We start from the raw sequence: 27,384 nt of genomic DNA, 5'->3' as shown, positions 1-27,384 counted from the left end.
AAGAACAGACCCTTGAGGCGCACCACGTGTAACCAGTCTCTGCTCGGAATATTCACCATTCCCATCACCCTGTGATATCTCTCCTTCACCAATCACAAATCCCCTGACCTATCCTGGGATTACTCCTCAGTAGCTTCTCTCAGCTCTCTATGGGGATCTGTATCACAGTCTTTCCTGAAGTCCTGATAGGCGATATCCCCGGCTCCTTCATCCAGCACATTTGTGATATAATCAAAGAAATCACTGAGATTAGTCGGACATGATTGGCCCTCAGTAACGCCGTGCTGGTTTGGATCCAAAGGGCGACATTTATTTACGGATAAAAAGTCTTCAGTTTGTATACATTTTCTCAGACTATCACCACCGACAAGTATATACACCCCATCAGACTATCCCCCCCCCGACAAGTATATACACCCCATCAGACTATCACCACCGACAAGTATATACACCCCATCAGATTATCACCACCGACAAGTATATACACCCTATCAGACTATCACCACCGACAAGTATATACACCCCATCAGATTATCACCACCGACAAGTATATACACCCCATCAGACTATCACCACCGACAAGTATATACACCCCATCAGATTATCTCCCCCGACAAGTATATACACCCCATCAGACTATCACCACCGACAAGTATATACACCCCATCAGATTATCACCACCGACAAGTATATACACCCCATCAGATTATCACCACCGACAAGTATATACACCCCATCAGACTATCTCCCCTGACAAGTATATACCCCAAGAAATAAGGCAAATCTTACTCTCTAGCACAGAGTACCCTTTCCGGCGAAGCTTTCCCCCCCTCTAACCAAACAGAGATGGTAAATAGGGGCTTACAACACATGTTTGAGCAACTTAAAGCAGAAGAATCCAGAGGTCACCGGGATAATAATTGATTTGCTCAGTTTGCTGAAGTGACTTTAGTGTCCGTCCCCTGAAGTGTCTATGAGATCGAGTCCTCCGCTCAGTCCTCACACTCACTAACAATGATCTCCGGCACATCTGTCCTCCTCCTCCTTTTCTTGCCTGGTGCAGGTAAGAGAAAACGCTGTCATTTCATGGGTTAAATGTTTTGTTGTTTTTAGTAAATATTTGTCTCTATCGGGCCCAAGAGATCAGAAAAGTCTCGTCCATATACTGGGAGGCCCGGAGCTCGTCCGTATACTGGGAGGCCCGGGGCTCGTCCGTATACTGGGAGGCCCGGGGCTCGTCCGTATACTGGGAGGCCCGGGGCTCGTCCGTATACTGGGAGGCCCGGGGCTTATGAAGCTGGAAGCCTGGGGCTCGTCCATATACTGGGAGGCCTGGGGCTCGTCCATATACTGGGAAGCCTTGGGCTCGCCCGTATACTGGGAAGCCTTGGGCTCGTCCATATACTGGGAAGCCTTGGGCTCGTCCGTATACTGGGAGGCCTGGGGCTCGTCCGTATACTGGGAGGCCTGGGGCTCGTCCATATACTGGGAGGCCTGGAGCTCGTCCATATACTGGGAGGCCTGGGGCTCGTCCATATACTGGGAGGCCTGGGGCTTATGAAGCTGGAAGCCTGGGGCTCGTCCATATACTGGGAGGCCTGGGGCTCGTCCATATACTGGGAAGCCTTGGGCTCGTCCGTATACTGGGAGGCCTTGGGCTCGTCCGTATACTGGGAGGCCCGGGGCTCGTCCATATACTGGGAGGCCTGGGGCTGGTCCATATACTGGGAAGCCTTGGGCTCGCCCGTATACTGGGAAGCCTTGGGCTCGTCCGTATACTGGGAGGCCTGGGGCTCGTCCGTATACTGGGAGGCCTGGGGCTCGTCCATATACTGGGAGGCCTGGAGCTCGTCCATATACTGGGAGGCCTGGGGCTCGTCCATATACTGGGAGGCCTGGAGCTCGTCCATATACTGGGAGGCCTGGGGCTCGTCCATATACTGGGAGGCCTGGGGCTTATGAAGCTGGAAGCCTGGGGCTCGTCCGTATACTGGGAGGCCTTGGGCTCGTCCGTATACTGGGAAGCCTTGGGCTCGTCCGTGTACTGGGAGGCCTGGGGCTCGTCCGTATACTGGGAGGCCTGGGGCTCGTCCGTATACTGGGAGGCCTGGGGCTCGTCCATATACTGGGAGGCCTGGAGCTTGTCCATATACTGGGAGGCCTGGGGCTCGCCATATACTGGGAGGCCTGGAGCTTGTCCATATACTGGGAGGCCTGGGGCTCGTCCATATACTGGGAGGCCTGGGGCTTATGAAGCTGGAAGCCTGGGGCTCGTCCGTATACTGGGAGGCCTTGGGCTCGTCCGTATACTGGGAGGCCCGGGGCTCGTCCATATACTGGGAGGCCTGGGGCTCGTCCATATACTGGGAAGCCTTGGGCTCGTCCATATACTGGGAAGCCTTGGGCTCGTCCGTATACTGGGAGGCCTGGGGCTCGTCCGTATACTGGGAGGCCTGGGGCTCGTCCATATACTGGGAAGCCTTGGGCTCGTCCGTATACTGGGAGGCCTGGGGCTCGTCCGTATACTGGGAGGCCTGGGGCTCGTCCATATACTGGGAGGCCCGGAGCTTGTCCATATACTGGGAGGCCTGGGGCTCGTCCATATACTGGGAGGCCTGGGGCTTATGAAGCTGGAAGCCTGGGGCTCGTCCATATACTGGGAGGCCTGGGGCTCGTTCATATACTGGGAAGCCTTGGGCTCGTCCGTATACTGGGAGGCCTTGGGCTCGTCCGTATACTGGGAGGCCCGGGGCTCGTCCATATACTGGGAGGCCTGGGGCTGGTCCATATACTGGGAAGCCTTGGGCTCGCCCGTATACTGGGAAGCCTTGGGCTCGTCCATATACTGGGAAGCCTTGGGCTCGTCCGTATACTGGGAGGCCTGGGGCTCGTCCATATACTGGGAGGCCTGGGGCTCGTCCGTATACTGGGAGGCCTGGGGCTCGTCCATATACTGGGAGGCCTGGAGCTCGTCCATATACTGGGAGGCCTGGGGCTCGTCCATATACTGGGAGGCCTGGGGCTTATGAAGCTGGAAGCCTGGGGCTCGTCCGTATACTGGGAGGCCTTGGGCTCGTCCGTATACTGGGAGGCCCGGGGCTCGTCCATATACTGGGAGGCCTGGGGCTCGTCCATATACTGGGAAGCCTTGGGCTCGCCCGTATACTGGGAAGCCTTGGGCTCGTCCATATACTGGGAAGCCTTGGGCTCGTCCGTATACTGGAAGGCCTGGGGCTCGTCCATATACTGGGAGGCCTGGAGCTCGTCCATATACTGGGAGGCCTGGGGCTCGTCCATATACTGGGAGGCCTGGGGCTTATGAAGCTGGAAGCCTGGGGCTCGTCCATATACTGGGAGGCCTGGGGCTCGTCCATATACTGGGAAGCCTTGGGCTCGTCCGTATACTGGGAGGCCTTGGGCTCGTCCGTATACTGGGAGGCCTGGGGCTCGTCCGTATACTGGGAGGCCTGGGGCTCGTCCGTATACTGGGAGGCCTGGGGCTCGTCCATATACTGGGAGGCCTGGAGCTTGTCCATATACTGGGAGGCCTGGGGCTCGCCATATACTGGGAGGCCTGGAGCTTGTCCATATACTGGGAGGCCTGGGGCTCGTCCATATACTGGGAGGCCTGGGGCTTATGAAGCTGGAAGCCTGGGGCTCGTCCGTATACTGGGAGGCCTGGGGCTCGTCCATATACTGGGAGGCCCGGGGCTCGTCCGTATACTGGGAGGCCTGGGGCTCGTCCATATACTGGGAAGCCTTGGGCTCGCCCGTATACTGGGAAGCCTTGGGCTCGTCCATATACTGGGAAGCCTTGGGCTCGTCCGTATACTGGGAGGCCTGGGGCTCGTCCGTATACTGGGAGGCCTGGGGCTCGTCCATATACTGGGAAGCCTTGGGCTCGTCCGTATACTGGGAGGCCTGGGGCTCGTCCGTATACTGGGAGGCCTGGGGCTCGTCCATATACTGGGAGGCCTGGAGCTCGTCCATATACTGGAAGGCCTGGGGCTCGTCCATATACTGGGAGGCCTGGGGCTTATGAAGCTGGAAGCCTGGGGCTCGTCCATATACTGGGAGGCCTGGGGCTCGTTCATATACTGGGAAGCCTTGGGCTCGTCCGTATACTGGGAGGCCTTGGGCTCGTCCGTATACTGGGAGGCCCGGGGCTCGTCCGTATACTGGGAGGCCCGGGGCTCGTCCATATACTGGGAGGCCTGGGGCTCGTCCATATACTGGGAAGCCTTGGGCTCGCCCGTATACTGGGAAGCCTTGGGCTCGTCCATATACTGGGAAGCCTTGGGCTCGTCCGTATACTGGGAGGCCTGGGGCTCGTCCGTATACTGGGAGGCCTGGGGCTCGTCCATATACTGGGAGGCCTGGAGCTCGTCCATATACTGGGAGGCCTGGGGCTCGTCCATATACTGGGAGGCCTGGGGCTTATGAAGCTGGAAGCCTGGGGCTCGTCCATATACTGGGAGGCCTGGGGCTCGTCCATATACTGGGAGGCCTGGGGCTTATGAAGCTGGAAGCCTGGGGCTCGTCCATATACTGGGAGGCCTGGGGCTCGTTCATATACTGGGAAGCCTTGGGCTCGTCCGTATACTGGGAGGCCTTGGGCTCGTCCGTATACTGGGAGGCCCGGGGCTCGTCCGTATACTGGGAGGCCCGGGGCTCGTCCGTATACTGGGAGGCCCGGGGCTCGTCCGTATACTGGGAGGCCCGGGGCTCGTCCGTATACTGGGAGGCCCGGGGCTCGTCCGTATACTGGGAGGCCCGGGGCTCGTCCGTATACTGGGAGGCCCGGGGCTCGTCCGTATACTGGGAGGCCTGATGGTGTGTGGTGTGTGCCAGGTGTGATGATGATGGTGTCTGTGTGTGATGAGGATGATGATCAGTGGCGTACCTACGATGGTCGCATTAATTGCCATGGCAACTCAACCCACCTGCCAAGGGTGGCATGGTCCCCCATTACGACCTCACTGTGTCCCTATCCGCATGGAGTTTAGCCACTTCCTGCCCACTGTGTGTAAGATCCCCACCTCTGCCAGAACGCTCTGCAGGCCCCTCCCCCAGGCCGTACGATTAAGGCAGTAGGGGGCTGCATGTACTCAGGGACGCACCACCTGTGAGGGGAAGTGAGAGTTTTGCCTCAGACAGTGCTCCTCCCGGCCTGCAGGGGGCGCAGGCTGAGGATTTCCTCTGAAGCTCTGGAGTCAGCAGTGACAGGTGGGTGGGTGGTGTCACCGATCTGTGTTACTGTGAGATGGAGGGCAGGGGAATGAGTGATATCCAGCTGTACTACAGGCCTCCCTCACCTCTCCTGTCATATATCGCTGCTCTGGCCTGTGCGGCTGCGGAGGAGTCAGGGGAAGAGAGGATGACGGAGGGGGAGCTATACGTAAAGTGAGGATAGCCCCCCCCCCCCGTATGATGGTATATGTACAGTGAGGATAGTTCCCCCCATCCCTGGTATGATGGTATATGTACAGTGAGGATAGTTCCCCCCATCCCTGGTATGATGGTATACGTACAGTGAGGATAGCCCCCCCCCCCCGTATGATGGTATATGTACAGTGAGGATAGTTCCCCCCATCCCTGGTATGATGGTATATGTACAGTGAGGATAGTTCCCCCCATCCCTGGTATGATGGTATACGTACAGTGAGGATAGCCCCCCCCCCCCCCGTATGATGGTATATGTACAGTGAGGATAGTTCCCCCCATCCCTGGTATGATGGTATATGTACAGTGAGGATAGCCCCCCGGTATGATGGTATATGTACAGTGAGGATAGCACAACTCCCCCGCTACCCGGTATGATGGTATATGTACAGTGAGGATACCCCCCCGTATGATGGTATATGTACAGTGAGGATAGTTCCCCCCACTCCCTGGTATGATGGTATATGTACAGTGAGGATAGTTCCCCCCACTCCCTGGTATGATGGTATATGTACAGTGAGGATAGCCCCCCCAGTATGATGGTATATGTACAGTGAGGATAGCCCCCCCCCTCGTATGATGGTATATGTACAGTGAGGATAGCACAACTCCCCCGCTACCCGGTATGATGGTATATGTACAGTGAGGATACCCCCCCGTATGATGGATATGTACAGTGAGGATAGTTCCCCCCACTCCCTGGATAGCCCCCCCCCCCTCGTATGGTGGTATATGTACAGTGAGGATAGCCCCCCCCGTATGATGGTATATGTACAGTGAGGATAGCACAACTCCCCCGCTACCCGGTATGATGGTATATGTACAGTGAGGATAGCCCCCCCCGTATGATGGTATATGTACAGTGAGGATAGCCCTCCTGTATGATGGTATATGTACAGTGAGGATACCCCCCAGTAAGATGGTATATGTACAGTGAGGATAGCCCCCCGGTATGATAGTATATGTACAGTGAGGATAGTTCCCCCCCTCCCTGGTATGATGGTATATGTACAGTGAGGATAGCCCCCCAGTATGATGGTATATGTACAGTGAGGATAGTTCCCCCCCCCCCTCCCTGGTATGATGGTATATGTACAGTGAGGATAGTCCCCCGGTATGATGGTATATGTACAGTGAGGATAGCCCCCCGGTATGATGGTATATGTACAGTGAGGATAGCTCCCCCGGTATGATGGTATATGTACAGTGAGGATAGCACACTTCCCCCCCCCCCCTCCCCTGGTATGATGGTATATGTACAGTGATGATAGCCCCCCAGTATGATGGTATATGTACAGTGAGGATAGTCCCCCCCGTATGATGGTATATGTACAGTGAGGATAGCCCCCCGGTATGATGGTATATGTACAGTGAGTATAGCCCCCCGGTATGATCGTATATGTACAGGAGGATAGCCCCCCCCCCCGGTATGATGGTATATGTACAGTGAGGATACCCCCCCAGTATGATGGTATATGTACAGTGAGGATAGCCCCCCCCCCGGTATGATGGTATATGTACAGTGAGGATAGACCCCCCCCTGGTATGATGGTATATGTACAGTGAGAATAGATACCCCTCCGGTATGATGGTATATGTACAGTGAGGATAGCCCCCCGGTATGATGGTATATACAGTGAGGATACCCCCCCCGGTATGATGGTATATGTACAGTGAGGATAGCCCCCCGGTATGATGGTATATGTACAGTGAGGATAGCCCCCCCGGTATGATGGTATATGTACAGTGAGGATAGCCCCCCGGTATGATGGTATATGTACAGTGAGGATAGCCCCCTGGTATAATGGTATATGTACAGTGAGGATAGCTCCCCCTGGTATAATGGTATATGTACAGTGAGGATAGCTCCCCCTGGTATAATGGTATAAGTACAGTGAGGATAGCTCCCCCTGGTATGATGGTATATGTACAGTGAGGAAAGCCCCCCCCCCCCGTATGATGGTATATGTACAGTGAGGATAGCCCCCTGGTATGATGGTATATGTACAGTGAGGATAGACCCCCCGGTATGATGGTATATGTACAGTGAGGATAGCCCCCCGGTATGATGGTATATGTACAGTGAGGATAGCCCCCCGGTATAGTGAGGATAGCCCCCCGGTATGATGGTATATGTACAGTGAGGATAGCCCCCTGGTATGATGGTATATGTACAGTGAGGATAGCCCCCCGGTATGATGGTATATGTACAGTGAGGATATTTGTTCGCTGTATACTTTGCCGCCATCGCCTATGTCTGTGCGCTGGGGTTGCAGACTGCAGTGTCAGGTCTCAGGACGGAGAAGAAGCTGCGTGCAGCATCTGCGACCCCCAACAGGCTCCGGAACAACTGCTCAGCCAGATCAGCATTTTCCCCCGTGCTGTGACACCATTAGAATGCGGGGTGGGGGGTGTCTTCCTGCGGGGTTCCCGGAGCCTGTGACGCAGCGCATGGGGAGAGGTGAGTAATGATTGGTTATTATGTTCCCACTGCCAATTATTTAAAATCGCCGGACTTCTTCTTTAGGGCTTGTTCACACTGAGTAAAACAGGCGGAAATTCTAAGCGGAATCCCTGCTGCAGACTCAAAATGGAATCCCATCTGTCTGTCTCAATGTGATCTCACGGATCTCCATGCAAAGAACTGAAGTGTAAGGGACCAGACAGACGGCAGGCAGCCATATCAGCCAGCCCAGCAGGGAGCAGACAGGCAGCCATATCAGCCAGCCCAGCAGGGAGCAGAGAGGCGGCCATATCAGCCAGCCCAGCAGGGAGCAGACAGGCAGCCATATCAGCCAGCCCAGCAGGGAGCAGACAGGCAGCCATATCAGCCAGCCCAGCAGGGAGCAGACAGGCAGCCATATCAGCCAGCCCAGCAGGGAGCAGACAGGCAGCCATATCAGCCAGCCCAGCAGGGAGCAGAGAGGCGGCCATATCAGCCAGCCCAGCAGGGAGCAGACAGGCAGCCATATCAGCCAGCCCAGCAGGGAGCAGAGAGGCGGCCATATCAGCCAGCCCAGCAGGGAGCAGACAGGCAGCCATATCAGCCAGCCCAGCAGGGAGCAGAGAGGCGGCCATATCAGCCAGCCCAGCAGGGAGCAGACAGGCAGCCATATCAGCCAGCCCAGCAGGGAGCAGACAGGCGGCCATATCAGCCAGCCCAGCAGGGAGCAGACAGGCAGCCATATCAGCCAGCCCAGCAGGGAGCAGACAGGCAGCCATATCAGCCAGCCCAGGAGGGAGCAGACAGGCAGCCATATCAGCCAGCCCAGCAGGGAGCAGACAGGCAGCCATATCAGCCAGCCCAGCAGGGAGCAGACAGGCGGCCATATCAGCCAGCCCAGCAGGGAGCAGACAGGCAGCCATATCAGCCAGCCCAGCAGGGAGCAGACAGGCAGCCATATCAGCCAGCCCAGCAGGGAGCAGACAGGCAGCCATATCAGCCAGCCCAGCAGGGAGCAGACAGGCAGCCATATCAGCCAGCCCAGCAGGGAGCAGACAGGCAGCCATATCAGCCAGCCCAGCAGGGAGCAGACAGGCAGCCATATCAGCCAGCCCAGCAGGGAGCAGACAGGCAGCCATATCAGCCAGCCCAGCAGGGAGCAGACAGGCAGCCATATCAGCCAGCCCAGCAGGGAGCAGACAGGCAGCCATATCAGCCAGCCCAGCAGGGAGCAGACAGGCAGCCATATCAGCCAGCCCAGCAGGGAGCAGAGAGGCGGCCATATCAGCCCGCCCAGCAGGGAGCAGACAGGCGGCCATATCAGCCAGCCCAGCAGGGAGCAGAGAGGCGGCCATATCAGCCAGCCCAGCAGGGAGCAGACAGGCAGCCATATCAGCCAGCCCAGCAGGGAACAGCCAGGCAGCCATATCAGCCAGCCCAGCAGGGAGCAGACAGGCCGCCATATCAGCCAGCCCAGCAGGGAGCAGACAGGCGGCCATATCAGCCAGCCCAGCAGGGAGCAGACAGGCAGCCATATCAGCCAGCCCAGCAGGGAGCAGACAGGCAGCCATATCAGCCAGCCCAGCAGGGAGCAGAGAGGCGGCCATATCAGCCAGCCCAGCAGGGAGCAGAGAGGCGGCCATATCAGCCAGCCCAGCAGGGAGCAGACAGGCGGCCATATCAGCCAGCCCAGCAGGGAGCAGACAGGCAGCCATATCAGCCAGCCCAGCAGGGAGCAGACAGGCAGCCATATCAGCCAGCCCAGCAGGGAGCAGACAGGCAGCCATATCAGCCAGCCAGTGTATTGGGAACAGTCAGGCAGCCATATCAGCCAGCCCAGCAGGGAGCAGACAGGCAGCCATATCAGCCAGCCCAGCAGGGAGCAGACAGGCGGCCATATCAGCCAGCCCAGCAGGGAGCAGACAGGCGGCCATATCAGCCAGCCCAGCAGGGAGCAGACAGGCAGCCATATCAGCCAGCCAGTGTATTGGGAACAGTCAGGCCAGTCGGGGTAATTAGTAATAATTATTATATATACATAAATAAATACACTTATTAAAATGTCCCCATTACCAAGCTACATATTGCTGACCGCTCCTCAGTAGTAGATTGGATATCATGGGATCATGGTGCCACAAACCCACTGGTGAGCGGTCCTGCCACAGGGGAGCCTGCACGATAAACAAAAACCAATGGCTTCCTTCCCTATGTAGCGGCTGAGTTACTGGAGCTCCCGCCATACATTGTATCAGGAGATAAGCTGCAGTAACTCAGCACGGCCACTATGGGGCGAGTCCACAGCACAGATTCAGTCACAGCCGCAGCGCACAACTATTGTACAGAACACATTGTGATTGGGAGTGAGGATGAGGATGGTGTGTGCCAGGTGTGAGGATGAGGATGGTGTGTGCCAGGTGTGAGGATGATGGTGGTGTGTGCCAGGTGTGAGGATGAGGATGGTGTGTGCCAGGTGTGAGGATGATGATGGTGTGTGCCCAGTGTGAGGATGAGGGTGGTGTGTGCCCAGTGTGAGGATGATGATGGTGTGTGCTAGGTGTGAGGATGAGGGTGGTGTGTGCCAGGTGTGAGGATGATGATGGTGTGTGCCAGGTGTGAGGATGATGATGGTGTGTGCCCAGTGTGAGGATGATGATGGTGTGTGCCAGGTGTGAGGATAATGATGGTGTGTGCCAGGTGTGAGGATGAGGATGGTGTGTGCCAGGTGTGAGGATGAGGATGGTGTGTGCCAGGTGTGAGGATGATGATGGTGTGTGCCCAGTGTGAGGATGAGGATGGTGTGTGCCAGGTGTGAGGATGATGATGGTGTGTGCCAGGTGTGAGGATGAGGGTGGTGTGTGCCCGGTGTGAGGATGAGGATGGTGTGTGCCAGGTGTGAGGATGATGATGGTGTGTGCCAGGTGTGAGGATGAGGATGGTGTGTGCCAGGTGTGAGGATGATGATGGTGTGTGCCCAGTGTGAGGATGAGGATGGTGTGTGCCAGGTGTGAGGATGAGGATGGTGTGTGCCAGGTGTGAGGATGAGGGTGGTGTGTGCCAGGTGTGAGGATGAGGATGGTGTGTGCCAGGTGTGAGGATGAGGATGGTGTGTGCCCAGTGTGAGGATGAGGATGGTGTGTGCCAGGTGTGAGGATGATGATGGTGTGTGCCCAGTGTGAGGATGAGGGTGGTGTGTGCCAGGTGTGAGGATGAGGATGGTGTGTGCCAGGTGTGAGGATGATGATGGTGTGTGCCCAGTGTGAGGATGAGGGTGGTGTGTGCCCAGTGTGAGGATGAGGATGGTGTGTGCCAGGTGTGAGGATGATGATGGTGTGTGCCAGGTGTGAGGATGATGATGGTGTGTGCCAGGTGTGAGGATGATGATGGTGAGTGCCAGGTGTGAGGATGATGATGGTGTGTGCCAGGTGTGAGGATGATGATGGCGTGTGCCCAGTGTGAGGATGATGATGGTGTGTGCCAGGTGTGAGGATGAGGATGGTGAGTGCCAGGTGTGAGGATGAGGGTGGTGTGTGCCAGGTGTGAGGATGAGGATGGTGTGTGCCAGGTGTGAGGATGATGATGGTGTGTGCCAGGTGTGAGGATGATGATGGTGTGTGCCAGGTGTGAGGATGATGATGGTGAGTGCCAGGTGTGAGGATGATGATGGCCTGTGCCCAGTGTGAGGATGAGGATGGTGTGTGCCAGGTGTGAGGATGAGGGTGGTGTGTGCCCAGTGTGAGGATGAGGGTGGTGTGTGCCAGGTGTGAGGATGATGATGGTGTGTGCCAGGTGTGAGGATGATGATGGTGTGTGCCAGGTGTGAGGATGATGATGGTGTGTGCCAGGTGTGAGGATGAGGGTGGTGTGTGCCCAGTGTGAGGATGATGATGGTGTGTGCCAGGTGTGAGGATGAGGATGGTGTGTGCCCAGTGTGAGGATGATGATGGTGTGTGCCAGGTGTGAGGATGAGGATGGTGTGTGCCAGGTGTGAGGATGAGGGTGGTGTGTGCCAGGTGTGAGGATGATGACGGTGTGTGCCAGGTGTGAGGATGATGACGGTGTGTGCCAGGTGTGAGGATGATGATGGTGTGTGCCAGGTGTGAGGATGATGATGGTGAGTGCCAGGTGTGAGGATGATGATGGCCTGTGCCCAGTGTGAGGATGAGGATGGTGTGTGCCAGGTGTGAGGATGAGGGTGGTGTGTGCCCAGTGTGAGGATGAGGGTGGTGTGTGCCAGGTGTGAGGATGATGATGGTGTGTGCCAGGTGTGAGGATGATGATGGTGTGTGCCCAGTGTGAGGATGAGGGTGGTGTGTGCCAGGTGTGAGGATGATGATGGTGTGTGCCAGGTGTGAGGATGATGATGGTGTGTGCCAGGTGTGAGGATGATGATGGTGAGTGCCAGGTGTGAGGATGATGATGGCCTGTGCCCAGTGTGAGGATGAGGATGGTGTGTGCCAGGTGTGAGGATGAGGGTGGTGTGTGCCCAGTGTGAGGATGATGACGGTGTGTGCCCAGTGTGAGGATGAGGGTGGTGTGTGCCAGGTGTGAGGATGATGATGGTGAGTGCCAGGTGTGAGGATGATGATGGCCTGTGCCCAGTGTGAGGATGAGGATGGTGTGTGCCAGGTGTGAGGATGATGATGGTGTGTGCCAGGTGTGAGGATGAGGATGGTGTGTGCCAGGTGTGAGGATGATGATGGTGTGTGCCAGGTGTGAGGATGAGGATGGTGTGTGCCCAGTGTGAGGATGATGATGGTGTGTGCCAGGTGTGAGGATGAGGATGGTGTGTGCCAGGTGTGAGGATGATGACGGTGTGTGCCAGGTGTGAGGATGATGATGGTGTGTGCCAGGTGTGAGGATGATGATGGTGAGTGCCAGGTGTGAGGATGATGATGGCCTGTGCCCAGTGTGAGGATGAGGATGGTGTGTGCCAGGTGTGAGGATGATGATGGTGTGTGCCAGGTGTGAGGATGAGGATGGTGTGTGCCAGGTGTGAGGATGATGATGGTGTGTGCCAGGTGTGAGGATGAGGATGGTGTGTGCCAGGTGTGAGGATGATGATGGTGTGTGCTAGGTGTGAGGATGAGGGTGGTGTGTGCCAGGTGTGAGGATGAGGATGGTGTGTGCCCAGTGTGAGGATGAGGGTGGTGTGTGCCCAGTGTGAGGATGAGGATGGTGTGTGCCAGGTGTGAGGATGATGATGGTGTGTGCCAGGTGTGAGGATGAGGATGGTGTGTGCCAGGTGTGAGGATGATGATGGTGTGTGCCAGGTGTGAGGATGATGACGGTGTGTGCCCAGTGTGAGGATGAGGATGGTGTGTGCCAGGTGTGAGGATGAGGATGGTGTGTGCCCAGTGTGAGGATGAGGATGGTGTGTGCCAGGTCTGAGGATGATGACGGTGTGTGCCAGGTGTGAGGATGATGATGGTGTGTGCCAGGTCTGAGGATGATGACGGTGTGTGCCAGGTGTGAGGATGATGATGGTGTGTGCCAGGTGTGAGGATGAGGATGGTGTGTGCCCAGTGTGAGGATGAGGATGGTGTGTGCCAGGTGTGAGGATGAGGGTGGTGTGTGCCAGGTGTGAGGATGAGGGTGGTGTGTGCCAGGTGTGAGGATGAGGGTGGTGTGTGGCAGGTGTGAGGATGATGATGGTGTGTGCCAGGTGTGAGGATGAGGGTGGTGTGTGCCAGGTGTGAGGATGATGACGGCCTGTGCCCAGTGTGAGGATGAGGATGGTGTGTGCCAGGTGTGAGGATGATGATGGTGTGTGCCAGGTGTGAGGATGAGGATGGTGTGTGCCAGGTGTGAGGATGAGGGTGGTGAGTGCCAGGTGTGAGGATGATGACGGTGTGTGCCAGGTGTGAGGATGAGGGTGGTGTGTGCCAGGTGTGAGGATGAGGGTGGTGTGTGCCAGGTGTGAGGATGATGATGGTGTGTGCCAGGTGTGAGGATGATGACGGTGTGTGCCAGGTGTGAGGATGATGATGGTGTGTGCCAGGTGTGAGGATGATGATGGTGAGTGCCAGGTGTGAGGATGAGGATGGTGTGTGCCAGGTGTGAGGATGAGGGTGGTGTGTGCCAGGTGTGAGGATGATGATGGTGTGTGCCAGGTGTGAGGATGAGGGTGGTGTGTGCCAGGTGTGAGGATGATGATGGTGTGTGCCAGGTGTGAGGATGAGGGTGGTGTGTGCCAGGTGTGAGGATGAGGGTGGTGTGTGCCAGGTGTGAGGATGAGGGTGGTGTGTGCCAGGTGTGAGGATGAGGATGGTGTGTGCCAGGTGTGAGGATGAGGATGGTGTGTGCCAGGTGTGAGGATGATGATGGTGTGTGCCAGGTGTGAGGATGAGGATGGTGTGTGCCCAGTGTGAGGATGATGATGGTGTGTGCCAGGTGTGAGGATGATGGTGTGATCCTAGTTCTCTGTAATGGGGGTCCGCCATCCACCGTCCCACCTATTGAGGCCCCCTTTAACCTCTATAGCCAGGGGGAGAGGGGAGGCGGAGATGGCGGCACAGATTTGGGGGTCTCTCCAGTCACTTCTCTGGGTGACCACATTTGCTCGGCTGTTTCTGTAGCCTCTATAAAAGTGAATGGCTGGATGAGTGCGGAGTATAGTAGCCATATCTAAGGGGGGCTTGTCCCAATGTAGTTGGTCTCCGTGGGTTCAGCTCCCCCCATAGATTCAGTCACTTCTCATACAGTTATCTGCATGGACCATTCAGCACCAGGGAGGAGATGGGGGGCTGTGGGGGAATATGGGGGGCTGTGGGGGGCTATGGAGGACTGTGGGGGAATATGGGGGGCTGTGGGGGGCTATGGAGGACTGTGGGGGCTGTGGGGGAATATGGAGGACTATGGGGGGCTATGGAGTACTGTGGGGGGCTATGGAGGACTATGGGGGGCTATGGAGGACTGTGGGGGGCTATGGAGGACTATGGGGGGCTATGGAGGACTGTGGGGGGCTATGGAGGAATATGGGGGGGCTATGGAGGAATATGGGGGGGGGCTATGGAGGAATATGGGGGGGCTATGGAGGAATATGGGGGCTATGGAGGACTGTGGGGGCTGTGGGGGAATATGGGGGGGCTGTGGGGGGCTATGGAGGACTGTGGGGGCTGTGGGGGAATATGGGGAGCTATGGAGGACTGTGGGCGGCTATGGAGGACTGTGGGGGAAAATGGAGGACTATGGGGGGCTATGGAGGAATATGGGGGGCTATGGAGGACTATGGGGGGCTATGGAGGACTATGGGGGGCTATGGAGGAATATGGGGGGCTATGGAGGACTGTATTCCTTACATATAACTCATATTAGGAGCTGCTCTTCATGTGACATATCTGAGCCAAATCCTTTAAGTGAAACCAACAAAACATATATAACACATATCAATAGAGTATATATACCGGGGGGAGCGGTGCTAGTAGAGTATATACACTGGGGGGAGGGGTGCTAGTAGAGTATATATACCGGGGGGAGCGGTGCTAGTAGAGTATATACACCGGGGGGGAGGGGTGCTAGTAGAGTATATACACTGGGGGAGGGGTGCTAGTAGAGTATATACACTGGGGGGGAGGGGTGCTAGTAGAGTATATATACACTGGGGGAGGGGTGCTAGTAGAGTATATACACTGGGGGGAGGGGTGCTAGTAGAGTATATACACTGGGGGGAGGGGTGCTAGTAGAGTATATACTGGGGGGGAGGGGTGCTAGTAGAGTATATACTGGGGGGAGGGGTGCTAGTAGAGTATATACACTGGGGGGGAGGGGTGCTAGTAGAGTATATATACACTGGGGGAGGGGTGCTAGTAGAGTATATACACTGGGGGGAGGGGTGCTAGTAGAGTATATACACTGGGGGGAGGGGTGCTAGTAGAGTATATACTGGGGGGGAGGGGTGCTAGTAGAGTATATACTGGGGGGGAGGGGTGCTAGTAGAGTATATACACTGGGGGGAGGGGTGCTAGTAGAGTATATATACACTGGGGGGAGGGGTGCTAGTAGAGTATATACACTGGGGGGAGGGGTGCTAGTAGAGTATATACTGGGGGGGAGGGGTGCTAGTAGAGTATATACACTGGGGGGGAGGGGTGCTAGTAGAGTATATACACTGGGGGGAGGGGTGCTAGTAGAGTATATACTGGGGGGAGGAGTGCTAGTAGAGTATATACACTGGGGGGGAGGGGTGCTAGTAGAGTATATACACTGGGGGGAGGGGTGTTAGTAGAGTATATACTGGGGGGAGGGGAGCTAGTAGAGTATATACACTGGGGGGGAGGGGTGCTAGTAGTATTCTCTCTGCTGCCCCCTCTGTCCATGTCAGCTTTCTCTATGGGCATTTGCTGTCATTGGTCTCTATAACTTCCGGGCAGCAGTTGATGTGATATTTTCGGGGTTCCCCTGTAGCTTAGAGTTCCCCTATTGCTGCAATAACTTGGGTTTTGTCTTTGCTCTTTAGTTCTGAGTGATGAGCTTGATGCTTATGTAAAAACTGAAGGAGCCTGGATGGTCGGCCGAGAGCGAACGTTCTACACCAAGGCCAATGATCTGGAGTGTGCCAGGACCTGCGACCAAGAGCAGAAGTTTGTTTGTAGGTAAGTATGACCCCCCCCCCCCCCGCACGCTGGGCAGCTAACAGACAGATGACCCCCCCCCCCCCGCACGCTAAGCAGCTAACAGATAGATGATGACCCCCCCCCGCACACTGAGGAGCTAACAGATAGATGACCCCCCCCCCCCCCGCACACTGAGGAGCTAACAGACAGATGACCCCCCCCCCCCCCGCACGCTAAGCAGCTAACAGATAGATGACCCCCCCCCCGCACGCTGAACAGCTGACAGATAGATGACCCCCCCCCCCCCGCATGCTGAGCAGCTAACGGATAGATGATGATCCCCCCGCACGCTGAGCAGCTATCTGTTAGCTGCTCAGCGTGCGGGGGGGTCATCTGTCAGCTGCTCAGCGTGTGGGGGGGGGGGGGGGTCATCTGTCTGTTAGCTGCTCAGCGTGCGGGGGGGATCATCATCTATCTGTTAGCTGCTCAGCGTGCGGGGGGTCATTTGTCTGTTAGCTGCTCAGCGTGCGGGGGGGGGGGGGTCATCTGTCTGTTAGCTGCTCAGCGTGCGGGGGGGATCATCATCTATCTGTTAGCTGCTCAGCGTGCGGGGGGTCATTTGTCTGTTAGCTGCTCAGCGTGCGGGGGAAGGGGGGCATCTAACAGACAGATGACCCCCTCCCCCCCCGCACGCTGAGCAGCTAACAGATAGATGATGATCCCCCCCGCACGCTGAGCAGCTAACAGATAGATGATGATCCCCCCCGCACGCTGAGCAGCTAACAGGCAGATGACCCCCCCCCCCCGCACGCTGAGCAGCTGACAGATGACCCCCCCGCACGCTGAGCAGCTAACAGATAGCTGCTCAGCGTGCGGGGGGATCATCATCTATCCGTTAGCTGCTCAGCATGCGGGGGGGGGGGGGGTCATCTATCTGTCAGCTGCTCAGCGTGCGGGGGGATCATCATCTATCTGTTAGCTGCTCAGCGTGCGGGGGGATCATCATCTATCTGTTAGCTGCTCAGCGTGCGGGGGATCATTATCTAACAGACAGATGACTGGGGACCTATTTAGACACATGGAACACAGCTAGGGCCACTAGGAGAGTGTCCTGTATCCATGGGAATGAACAATGAACTATCCTGTGGGCACAGAGTGACACACATTCATGGATTGCAGGCCCACCTATTGAGAGAGCTAGCCGTACAGTATTTAGCCCCCTCTTAGTAGTTAGGCTTCTCTGTGCAGGCCCTTTATATTATTAGATCTATTCTGTGCAGCCCCCATATAGTATTAGTCCCTCCCTGTCCCAGCAGCCTGCCAGCATCACTCATTTTATGGCTGAATGGTATGTTAACATGCTACAGGTCAATAATATATAATAAGAAGTGTATAACGTACGAGAGATGCCTTATCCTTAAGAACATATACTCACAAAGATTCAGGCTTTGCTCGTGAATTTTGCTTTTTAATTCGGCTTGACATCTTATTATATATTATTGTGCAGTTGAAATGGACAGAGAGGGGTCCGATATGATGTGGATGGATTGCCATATGATATTTATTCAGTGCGGTGTGGTTATGTATTGTGAACATGCTACAGGTCTCCTGGATCCCTTGAAGGGCCCCCGATCTGTTAGGGCCCACTGGAAGACTCTGAAGCATGTACATTTACCCCCCCTCGGATCTGATGATTGTGATTATCACACAGCAAACACAAAGCAGTGAATGGGCCTGGTTGTGCTCCGACTCCTTCCATGTATCGCACTGTATTTATGCAAATCTTATATTTATTTCAGGTCTTTTCTATACAGCACTAAAAATCAAATTTGTGTCACCCTCCTGGACAACCAGCAATCGTCCCTTGTACACAGACGAAATGATATCGCTTTATATGAGAAAAAGAGTAAGTATTTAGTATTTATAATAGTACCAGGGGCGTGCAAATCTCTCCGTATTCTGTACAGATGGAAGGTGTGCACAGTCATGCTCCGGACTAAGTAGTAGTAATGTGTGTGTGTGTGTAGGTGTGCACAGTCATGCTCAGGACTAAGTAGTAGTAATGTGTGTGTGTAGGTGTGCACAGTCATCCTCAGGACTAAGTAGTAGTAATGTGTGTGACAGGGTGGTATAGGGGCCGGGATGTGTGACAGGGTGGTATAGGGGCCGGGATGTGTGACAGGTGGTATAGGGGCCGGGATGTGTGACAGGTGGTATAGGGGCCGGGATGTGTGACAGGTGGTATAGGGGCCGGGATGTGTGACAGGTGGTATAGGGGCCGGGATGTGTGTGACAGGGTGGTATAGGGGCCGGGATGTGTGACAGGGTGGTATAGGGGCCGGGATGTGTGACAGGTGGTATAGGGGCCGGGATGTGTGTGACAGGTGGTATAGGGGCCGGGATGTGTGACAGGGTGGTATAGGGGCCGGGATGTGTGACAGGTGGTATAGGGGCCGGGATGTGTGTGACAGGTGGTATAGGGGCCGGGATGTGTGACAGGTGGTATAGGGGCCCGGGATGTGTGTGACAGGTGGTATAGGGGCCCGGGATGTGTGTGACAGGTGGTATAGGGGCCGGGATGTGTGTGACAGGGTGGTATAGGGGCCGGGATGTGTGACAGGGTGGTATAGGGGCCGGGATGTGTGTGACAGGTGGTATAGGGGCCGGGATGTGTGTGACAGGTGGTATAGGGGCCGGGATGTGTGTGACAGGTGGTATAGGGGCCGGGATGTGTGACAGGTGGTATAGGGGCCGGGATGTGTGACAGGTGGTATAGGGGCCGGGATGTGTGACAGGATGGTATAGGGGCCGGGATGTGTGTGACAGGGTGGTATAGGGGCCGGGATGTGTGACAGGTGGTATAGGGGCCGGGATGTGTGACAGGTGGTATAGGGGCCGGGATGTGTGTGACAGGTGGTATAGGGGCCGGGATGTGTGTGACAGGGTGGTATAGGGGCCGGGATGTGTGACAGGGTGGTATAGGGGCCGGGATGTGTGACAGGGTGGTATAGGGGCCGGGATGTGTGACAGGTGGTATAGGGGCCGGGATGTGTGACAGGATGGTATAGGGGCAGGGATGTGTGTGACAGGTGGTATAGGGGCCGGGATGTGTGTGACAGGGTGGTATAGGGGCCGGGATGTGTGACAGGGTGGTATAGGGGCCGGGATGTGTGACAGGTGGTATAGGGGCCGGGATGTGTGACAGGATGGTATAGGGGCCGGGATGTGTGACAGGATGGTATAGGGGCAGGGATGTGTGTGACAGGTGGTATAGGGGCTGGGATGTGTGACAGGGTGGTATAGGGGCCGGGATGTGTGACAGGTGGTATAGGGGCCGGGATGTGTGTGACAGGGTGGTATAGGGGCTGGGATGTGTGACAGGGTGGTATAGGGGCCGGGATGTGTGTGACAGGTGGTATAGGGGCCGGGATGTGTGACAGGGTGGTATAGGGGCCGGGATGTGTGACAGGGTGGTATAGGGGCCGGGATGTGTGACAGGGTGGTATAGGGGCCGGGATGTGTGTGACAGGGTGGTATAGGGGCCGGGATGTGTGTGACAGGGTGGTATAGGGGCTGGGATGTGTGTGACAGGGTGGTATAGGGGCAGGGATGTGTGACAGGTGGTATAGGGGCCGGGATGTGTGACAGGATGGTATAGGGGCCGGGATGTGTGACAGGTGGTATAGGGGCCGGGATGTGTGACAGGATGGTATAGGGGCCGGGATGTGTGACAGGGTGGTATAGGGGCCGGGATGTGTGACAGGATGGTATAGGGGCCGGGATGTGTGACAGGTGGTATAGGGGCCGGGATGTGTGTGACAGGTGGTATAGGGGCCGGGATGTGTGTGACAGGTGGTATAGGGGCCGGGATGTGTGTGACAGGTGGTATAGGGGCCGGGATGTGTGACAGGGTGGTATAGGGGCCGGGATGTGTGACAGGTGGTATAGGGGCCGGGATGTGTGTGACAGATGGTATAGGGGCCGGGATGTGTGACAGGTGGTATAGGGGCCGGGATGTGTGACAGATGGTATAGGGGCCGGGATGTGTGACAGGGTGGTATAGGGGCCGGGATGTGTGTGACAGGGTGGTATAGGGGCCGGGATGTGTGACAGGGTGGTATAGGGGCGGGATGTGTGACAGGGTGGTATAGGGGCCGGGATGTGTAACAGGGTGGTATAGGGGCCGGGATGTGTAACAGGGTGGTATAGGGGCCGGGATGTGTGACAGGTGGTATAGGGGCCGGGATGTGTGTGACAGGTGGTATAGGGGCCGGGATGTGTGACAGGGTGGTATAGGGGCCGGGATGTGTGACAGGTGGTATAGGGGCCGGGATGTGTGACAGGGTGGTATAGGGGCCGGGATGTGTAACAGGGTGGTATAGGGGCCGGGATGTGTGACAGGTGGTATAGGGGCCGGGATGTGTGTGACAGGTGGTATAGGGGCCGGGATGTGTGACAGGGTGGTATAGGGGCCGGGATGTGTGACAGGTGGTATAGGGGCCGGGATGTGTGACAGGATGGTATAGGGGCCGGGATGTGTGACAGGGTGGTATAGGGGCCGGGATGTGTGACAGGGTGGTATAGGGGCCGGGATGTGTGTGACAGGTGGTATAGGGGCCGGGATGTGTGTGACAGGTGGTATAGGGGCCGGGATGTGTGTGACAGGGTGGTATAGGGGCCGGGATGTGTGACAGGTGGTATAGGGGCCGGGATGTGTGACAGGGTGGTATAGGGGCTGGGATGTGTGACAGGTGGTATAGGGGCCGGGATGTGTGACAGGGTGGTATAGGGGCCGGGTAGGAGTAATGTATAATTAGTACAGTGATGCAATACTGCTGAGATGTGTGAAGAAAATACTTTGACTTGTAGTAAAGTCTCTCGGTCCCTCTGCCTTTCCTTAGGCGGTGACTGTCCTGACTGTAGAAATCCGCGTCGTAGACTAGGGTGATCCTATAGTCCAGAGACCCCATCTCCTGGGTTCAGCTTCTCAGTGTACAGAAGAGAGAGAGAGACACCTAGTGGCTGGAGTGGAATACACAGCTTCCTGCAATGGGTGTGACACCTGCGTGAGTTGCTTTACCTGGGTAGGACACTACACACGGACAAGACAAACTAACATACAAGAGAAAGTCAACAGGCCGGAGTCAAAACCAAACAGCATGGTAGAAAATCGGGGTCCAAGAGAATAGTCAAGTAACAGAACTGAATTCAGGATAAGTCAAATGTAATGGATAGATCAGGCACGAGGAGGTGGATCCCCTGGACCACAGGAGTGCTGTTGTATCTTCTCCAAGGAGCAGGGTTTGAGAGCCGCCGGTTTTTACCAGAGCCCACTGCAAGGCAGGATGAGCTTCTCTGTGGGAAATCTCAGGTGGCTACCCCCAGAGAAGATCTCCGGTGACCACCGACTGATGGTAGTGAAGGCGTACACGAGCCTTGGACTACTCTTCTTCTGTGGTCACACTTCAAAGTATGAGAAGGCACTGTACAGGCTGGAGCTGAGTTAAGAATCAGAAATGGAACAAGATCCAAATGGCTAGAAGGATGCAAGGAAGCGAGGATGTGGTGGATAACCAGGGAGCACAGACGTGGTTGCTGACTGACTCACACCAACAACTGAGCACAGAGGTCTGGAGGCAGGGCCGGGACAAGGAGTTTTGGTGCCCTAGGCAGAGAAGGCAAATGGCGCCCCCCCCCAGAGTAGACTGTACACTATGCGGGGGCAGCCAGGAGGCTATACTGTATGTGGGGGCTGATACTTGGTCATCACAGGCTCTGCAGAGTATTACCACACTGCAGACTATATGAGAGAGTCCAGTATGTATATTGTACCCTCTAAATGTATAGTGTACCCCCTGAATGTAACAGGACCATGTATACTGTACCCCCTGAATCTAAGAGGACCATGTATACTGTACCCCCTGAAAGTAACAGGACCATGTATACTGTACCCCCTGAATCTAAGAGGACCATGTATACTGTACCCCCTGAAAGTAACAGGACCATGTATACTGTACCCCCTGAATCTAAGAGGACCATGTATACTGTACCCCCTGAATCTAAGAGGACCATGTATACTGTACCCCCTGAATGTAACAGGACCATGTATATTGTACCCCCTGAATCTAAGAGGACCATGTATACTGTACCCCCTGACTGTAACAGGACCATGTATACTGTACCCCCTGACTGTAACAGGACCATGTATACTGTACCCCCTGAATGTAACAGGACCATGTATACTGTACCCCCTGAATGTCACAGGGCAATGTATACTGTACCCCCTGAATGTAACAGGACCATGTATACTGTACCCCCTGACTGTAACAGGACAATGTATACTGTACCCCCTGAATCTAAGAGGACCATGTATACTGTACCCCCTGACTGTAACAGGACCATGTATACTGTACCCCCTGACTGTAACAGGACCGTGTATACTGTACCCCCTGACTGTAACAGGACAATGTATACTGTACCCCCTGACTGTAACAGGGCCATGTATACTGTACCCCCTGACTGTAACAGGACCATGTATACTGTACCCCCTGACTGTAACAGGACATGTATACTGTACCCCCTGACTGTAACAGGACTATGTATACTGTACCCCTGACTGTAACAGGACATGTATACTGTACCCCCTGACTGTAACAGGACCATATGTATACTGTACCCCCTGACTGTAACAGGACATGTATACTGTACCCCCTGACTGTAACAGGACTGTGTATACTGTACCCCCTGACTGTAACAGGAGCGTGTATACTGTACCCCCTGACTGTAACAGGACCATATGTATACTGTACCCCCTGACTGTAACAGGACCATGTATACTGTACCCGCTGACTGTAACAGGACAATGTATACTGTACCCCCTGACTGTAACAGGAGCGTGTATACTGTACCCCCTGACTGTAACAGGACCATATGTATACTGTACCCCCTGACTGTAACAGGACCATATGTATACTGTACCCCCTGACTGTAACAGGACCATGTCACCTGAATGTAGTAGTGTCACACATGTCATAAGTGTCACACACCAGGCCCCTCGGGTATAATGATGGCGCACATTGTGCTATAGATATAACAGGAATATACAGCGCTACAGACTTCAAGAACAGAGAAAATTATGCAGCACAGGAGCCGCCATATACTGATCCTGCCACATATGCCTCCCCTGTCATAGCGCCATATACTGATCCTGCCACATAGGCCTCCCCTGTCATAGCGCCATATACTGATACTGCCACATATGCCTCCCCTGTCACAGCGCCATATACTGATCCTGCCACATATGCCTCCCCTGTCACAGCGCCATATACTGATACTGCCACATATGCCTCCCCTGTCACAGCGCCATATACTGATACTGCCACATATGCCTCCCCTGTCACAGCGCCATATACTGATCCTGCCACATATGCCTCCCCTGTCACAGCGCCATATACTGATCCTGCCTCATACGCCTCCCCTGTCACAGCGCCATATACTGATCCTGCCACATACGCCTCCCCTATACCATGACAGCACCACGCACAGTGCCATGTACACATCATATACTGACCCAGTACAAGGATCCAATACAATAAGGAGGCAAAGCATTAGTGTGATGGGGATTAGCCTCTACATAATGAATAGCTTATAAGTGTTCACCAACCTGTGGCTCCCAAGCTGTGGCAGGACTACAACTCCCATCATGCCCTGACTACTGTAGTTTTGGAGCAGCTGGTGACCCACAGGTTGGGGAACAATATGGGAAGTGCTGTGTATAGAGGAGCAGTGCAGGGATATGGGGCAGCCCTGTGACCTCCCACTCCCAGCACTCCCAGCCTCCCTACACCTACAGGATGATGAGAGTCAGTCAGTGAACTCACCAGACAGCAGCCCCAGCAGTCAGCACGGCCTCCAGCAGTCAGATAGTGAGGAGGTCACATGGTGAGGAGGGGGCGGAGTCCGAGTGGAAGGTCCTAGCAGGTCATCTTAGCAGGTCCTAGCAAGTCAGCTTCAGGGCAGAGGAATGATCCCGCTGTCTGCCCAGGAGGGGGAGAGAGTGGGAGGATATGAGGGTGCTGAAGGTATGTGAGCAGGGAGGGGCAGCGCTCCAAGGCCACCAGGAGTACAGGAGTCTGTAGTATTTTTTTTTAAACAGATTGAAAATGCGCCCCCTGTAACTCACCACTAGATGGCGCCCTAGGCCATCGCCTACCCTGGCCTACCCTTTGTCCCGGCCCTGTCTGGAGGTGGTGGCTATATATACCCGCAGGTGAACAGCCTGGATAAATACAGGTGAACAGGTGCACGCCAACCACTAGAGGGAGCCCAATCCTCCAGGAGGCCAGCTCAGAGCAGGAGAGTGTACAGATGACCACAGGACAGAGTGACCTGCAGTAGGTAGGGGATAACGGACACAACCGTGTGACATTACACCAAAGCAGCAGACAGAGAGAACATAAGATACACAAGCACGCTTCACAAGGAAGACTTATAGCTGACAAAGGGTTAACAAAGTATATATAGAAGGTCAGGGGTCCAGAATCCAGCAAGAGAGAGTGAAGAACCAGGTGTCAATCTCCTAAACAAAACAGAGGTCAATTACTATATTCTGCTCCGGTGGCTCATCTGTGTGTAAACGGAGGATTGTCCCCAACTTTTGCGCTCCTTAGGGCCACGCGGCAGGGATGCCCGATATCTCCATTATAATTTGCATTGGCTATAGAGCCTTTGGCATCCCTGCTGCGCTCCCATCCTGGAGTGGTTGGCTTCAGGAGAGGAACGAGAAGATAAACTGGCTCTATATGCCGATGACTTACTGCTTTATCCCAGTGATTCCTCCTCCTCCCTTTCTACCGCCATGACCACCATAAATGCCTTTGGAACCTATTCGGGCCTTAATGTAAATTGGGACAAGTCAGTCATTATGCCTATAGACTCCTTTCTAGAGACATTAAAGCCTATGAAATACGAAACCTAATACCTCTGATTTGTGGGCACAGTAAATCTTGTGAAGATGATTTGGATGCGGCAATTATTGTATCTCTTCCATAACTCCCCGGTATGGATTCCTCTCTGTCTTTTTCACAAGGTTCAAGCTCTTTTCCGCTCTCTGATATAAGGTTCCCAGCACCCGCGCATCAGAATCATTAGAGAGGCAAGAATGTTGGGGGTCTTACAATCCCTAACGCAGCTATGTACTTCTTGGCCACCCAATTACAACACCTTATGGGATGGAATATGTGTGATGCGGGAACAAGGCTCTTATTGGGCGTCATTTACGGTCAGACTTTATTTTTGAACTGTTAGAAGCCAAAAGACGGTTATTACTCACCCCACAAATACCAACTTTATTGTTTCTACATAAGGTGTGGTGGAAACTCCTAGATCTCTATGGTATCACGGGATACACACCGTACACGTCTATTTGGGATTCCCCATGGTTGGGGGAATTACACTTTTTGGAGGGGTTTTCCACCAGGAGAGATGCGGATAAGAAAATGATGTAACTGTATGATGGTAGACAGCTGAAACGCTTTGATCAATTACAAAGTCAATTTGCTCTACCGCACACTCAGTTCTATAAATATTTGCAAATACGTCATGTGTGATGCAGAGAGGGAGATACTTACATCAGACGTGCAGTATCTGCTCCTAATGAATATCGCCGGGGAATCGGAATCCACTAAGGCTCTGATTTCTTGCTTATACAGATATATTAATGGGGGAGATTTATCAGACATGGTGTAAAGTGACACCGACTCAGTCGCCACCGGCAACCAATCAGATTCCACCTCTCATTCCTCACAGACTCTTTGGAAAATGAAAGGTGGAATCTGATACATTGTTACATGGTGTGTACCGCACACCGCAGTTTCTCTTCCATATCAATGTCCGGGATACGCCCATGTGCCCAAGATGCCACATTCATGAGGGGGGTCTCCTACACATGTTCTGGCGCTGTCCCAAACTCTTTCGCTATTGGAGAGGGGTGACGTCAGCTATAGGTAAAGCCTATTCAGTGGAACTGCAGCCATCCCCACTAGTTTACGTATTGGGATAAGTAGATGATCTAGCGCTAAATGTTGTGGAACACACTGCAGTAGCTCATCTTGCGACCCCAGGTTCCCGCACATAAACCATATCTCCTGTATGTTTGATGACTATTTGTGTTTTTTTGGGGTTTTTTTGATGGTAGGCACAATGATTGTCTCAGTTTGGGCTCTCTCTTTGGATAGGCTGAACAACAACTATCATTTATAGTATTTCATTGAAGAGACGGGTGTGGCAGGTGAATCTATCAGCAGGGAAGAGATGGGTGTGGCAGGTGAATCTATCAGCAGGGAAGAGATGGGTGTGGCAGGCGAATCTATCAGCAGGGAAGAGATGGGTGTGGCTGGGGAATCAATCAGCAGGGAATACTAGGAGTAGAAACAGAAGGAATAGTGCAGTGTTCTGACAGAATGCAGACAAATGCAGATAACACACACGATAAACACAAAGTAATGGCCAAAAGCGCTGTTCATACCTTCATTCATACCTTACGAAGCGAGGACCGCATAGCGTTCAGACTGAAAACTGCAAGACTTCAAAAAAAATTTTTTCCAGATATCGATCATGATATGGGAAATAGAAAAAAAAATCTAAAGTTGTTTAACATGTAAACAATAGGCAATTTGCCCCCTTTTCACTGCAGGACATACCAGTACACCTTGGCAGCAATGCAGCTTACGCTCCAGGACTGGTTGGTCATAGATGGTGATGGAGGCCATAGAGTTCTGTGGCCAATAGGCCGACCCTTCCTCTAGTCCCTCCCTATCCTTTTATCCCCTGAGCTTCCTCTTCCTGCCCTCAGTCTCCACAGGACTCATCTGAAGCCAGGTCGCTCATCCCTCCCCCCCCCCCCCCCCTCCTTTTTGGTCTTGGTTTATCATGTTCTTTGTTTCTTTT

At 54.6% G+C, this 27,384-nt stretch overlaps 1 protein-coding gene across 2 annotated transcripts in view; it reads left to right on the top strand.

Annotated features, from left to right (window-relative positions):
• Positions 1-942: 942 nt before the first annotated feature.
• Positions 943-27,384, top strand: part of PLG (plasminogen) — a 169,930-nt gene continuing 143,488 nt past the window's right edge. The window contains exons 1-3 of one of the 2 annotated variants that reach the window (XM_069974368.1): positions 943-1,063; positions 16,341-16,476; positions 18,237-18,343. In XM_069974368.1, the coding sequence (XP_069830469.1) occupies positions 1,015-1,063; positions 16,341-16,476; positions 18,237-18,343 (292 nt within the window). In that variant the 5' untranslated portion in view covers positions 943-1,014. Of the gene's footprint in view, positions 1,064-16,340; positions 16,477-18,236; positions 18,344-24,426; positions 24,519-27,384 lie in introns of those variants that run through there. The other variant, XM_069974369.1, reaches the window with a different exon arrangement.

The sequence above is a fragment of the Dendropsophus ebraccatus genome, chromosome 6, assembly GCF_027789765.1.
Source record: "Dendropsophus ebraccatus isolate aDenEbr1 chromosome 6, aDenEbr1.pat, whole genome shotgun sequence".
In the NCBI taxonomy this organism is placed as follows: Eukaryota; Metazoa; Chordata; class Amphibia; order Anura; family Hylidae; genus Dendropsophus; species Dendropsophus ebraccatus.
This window is presented reverse-complemented; position numbering and strand designations above follow the sequence as displayed.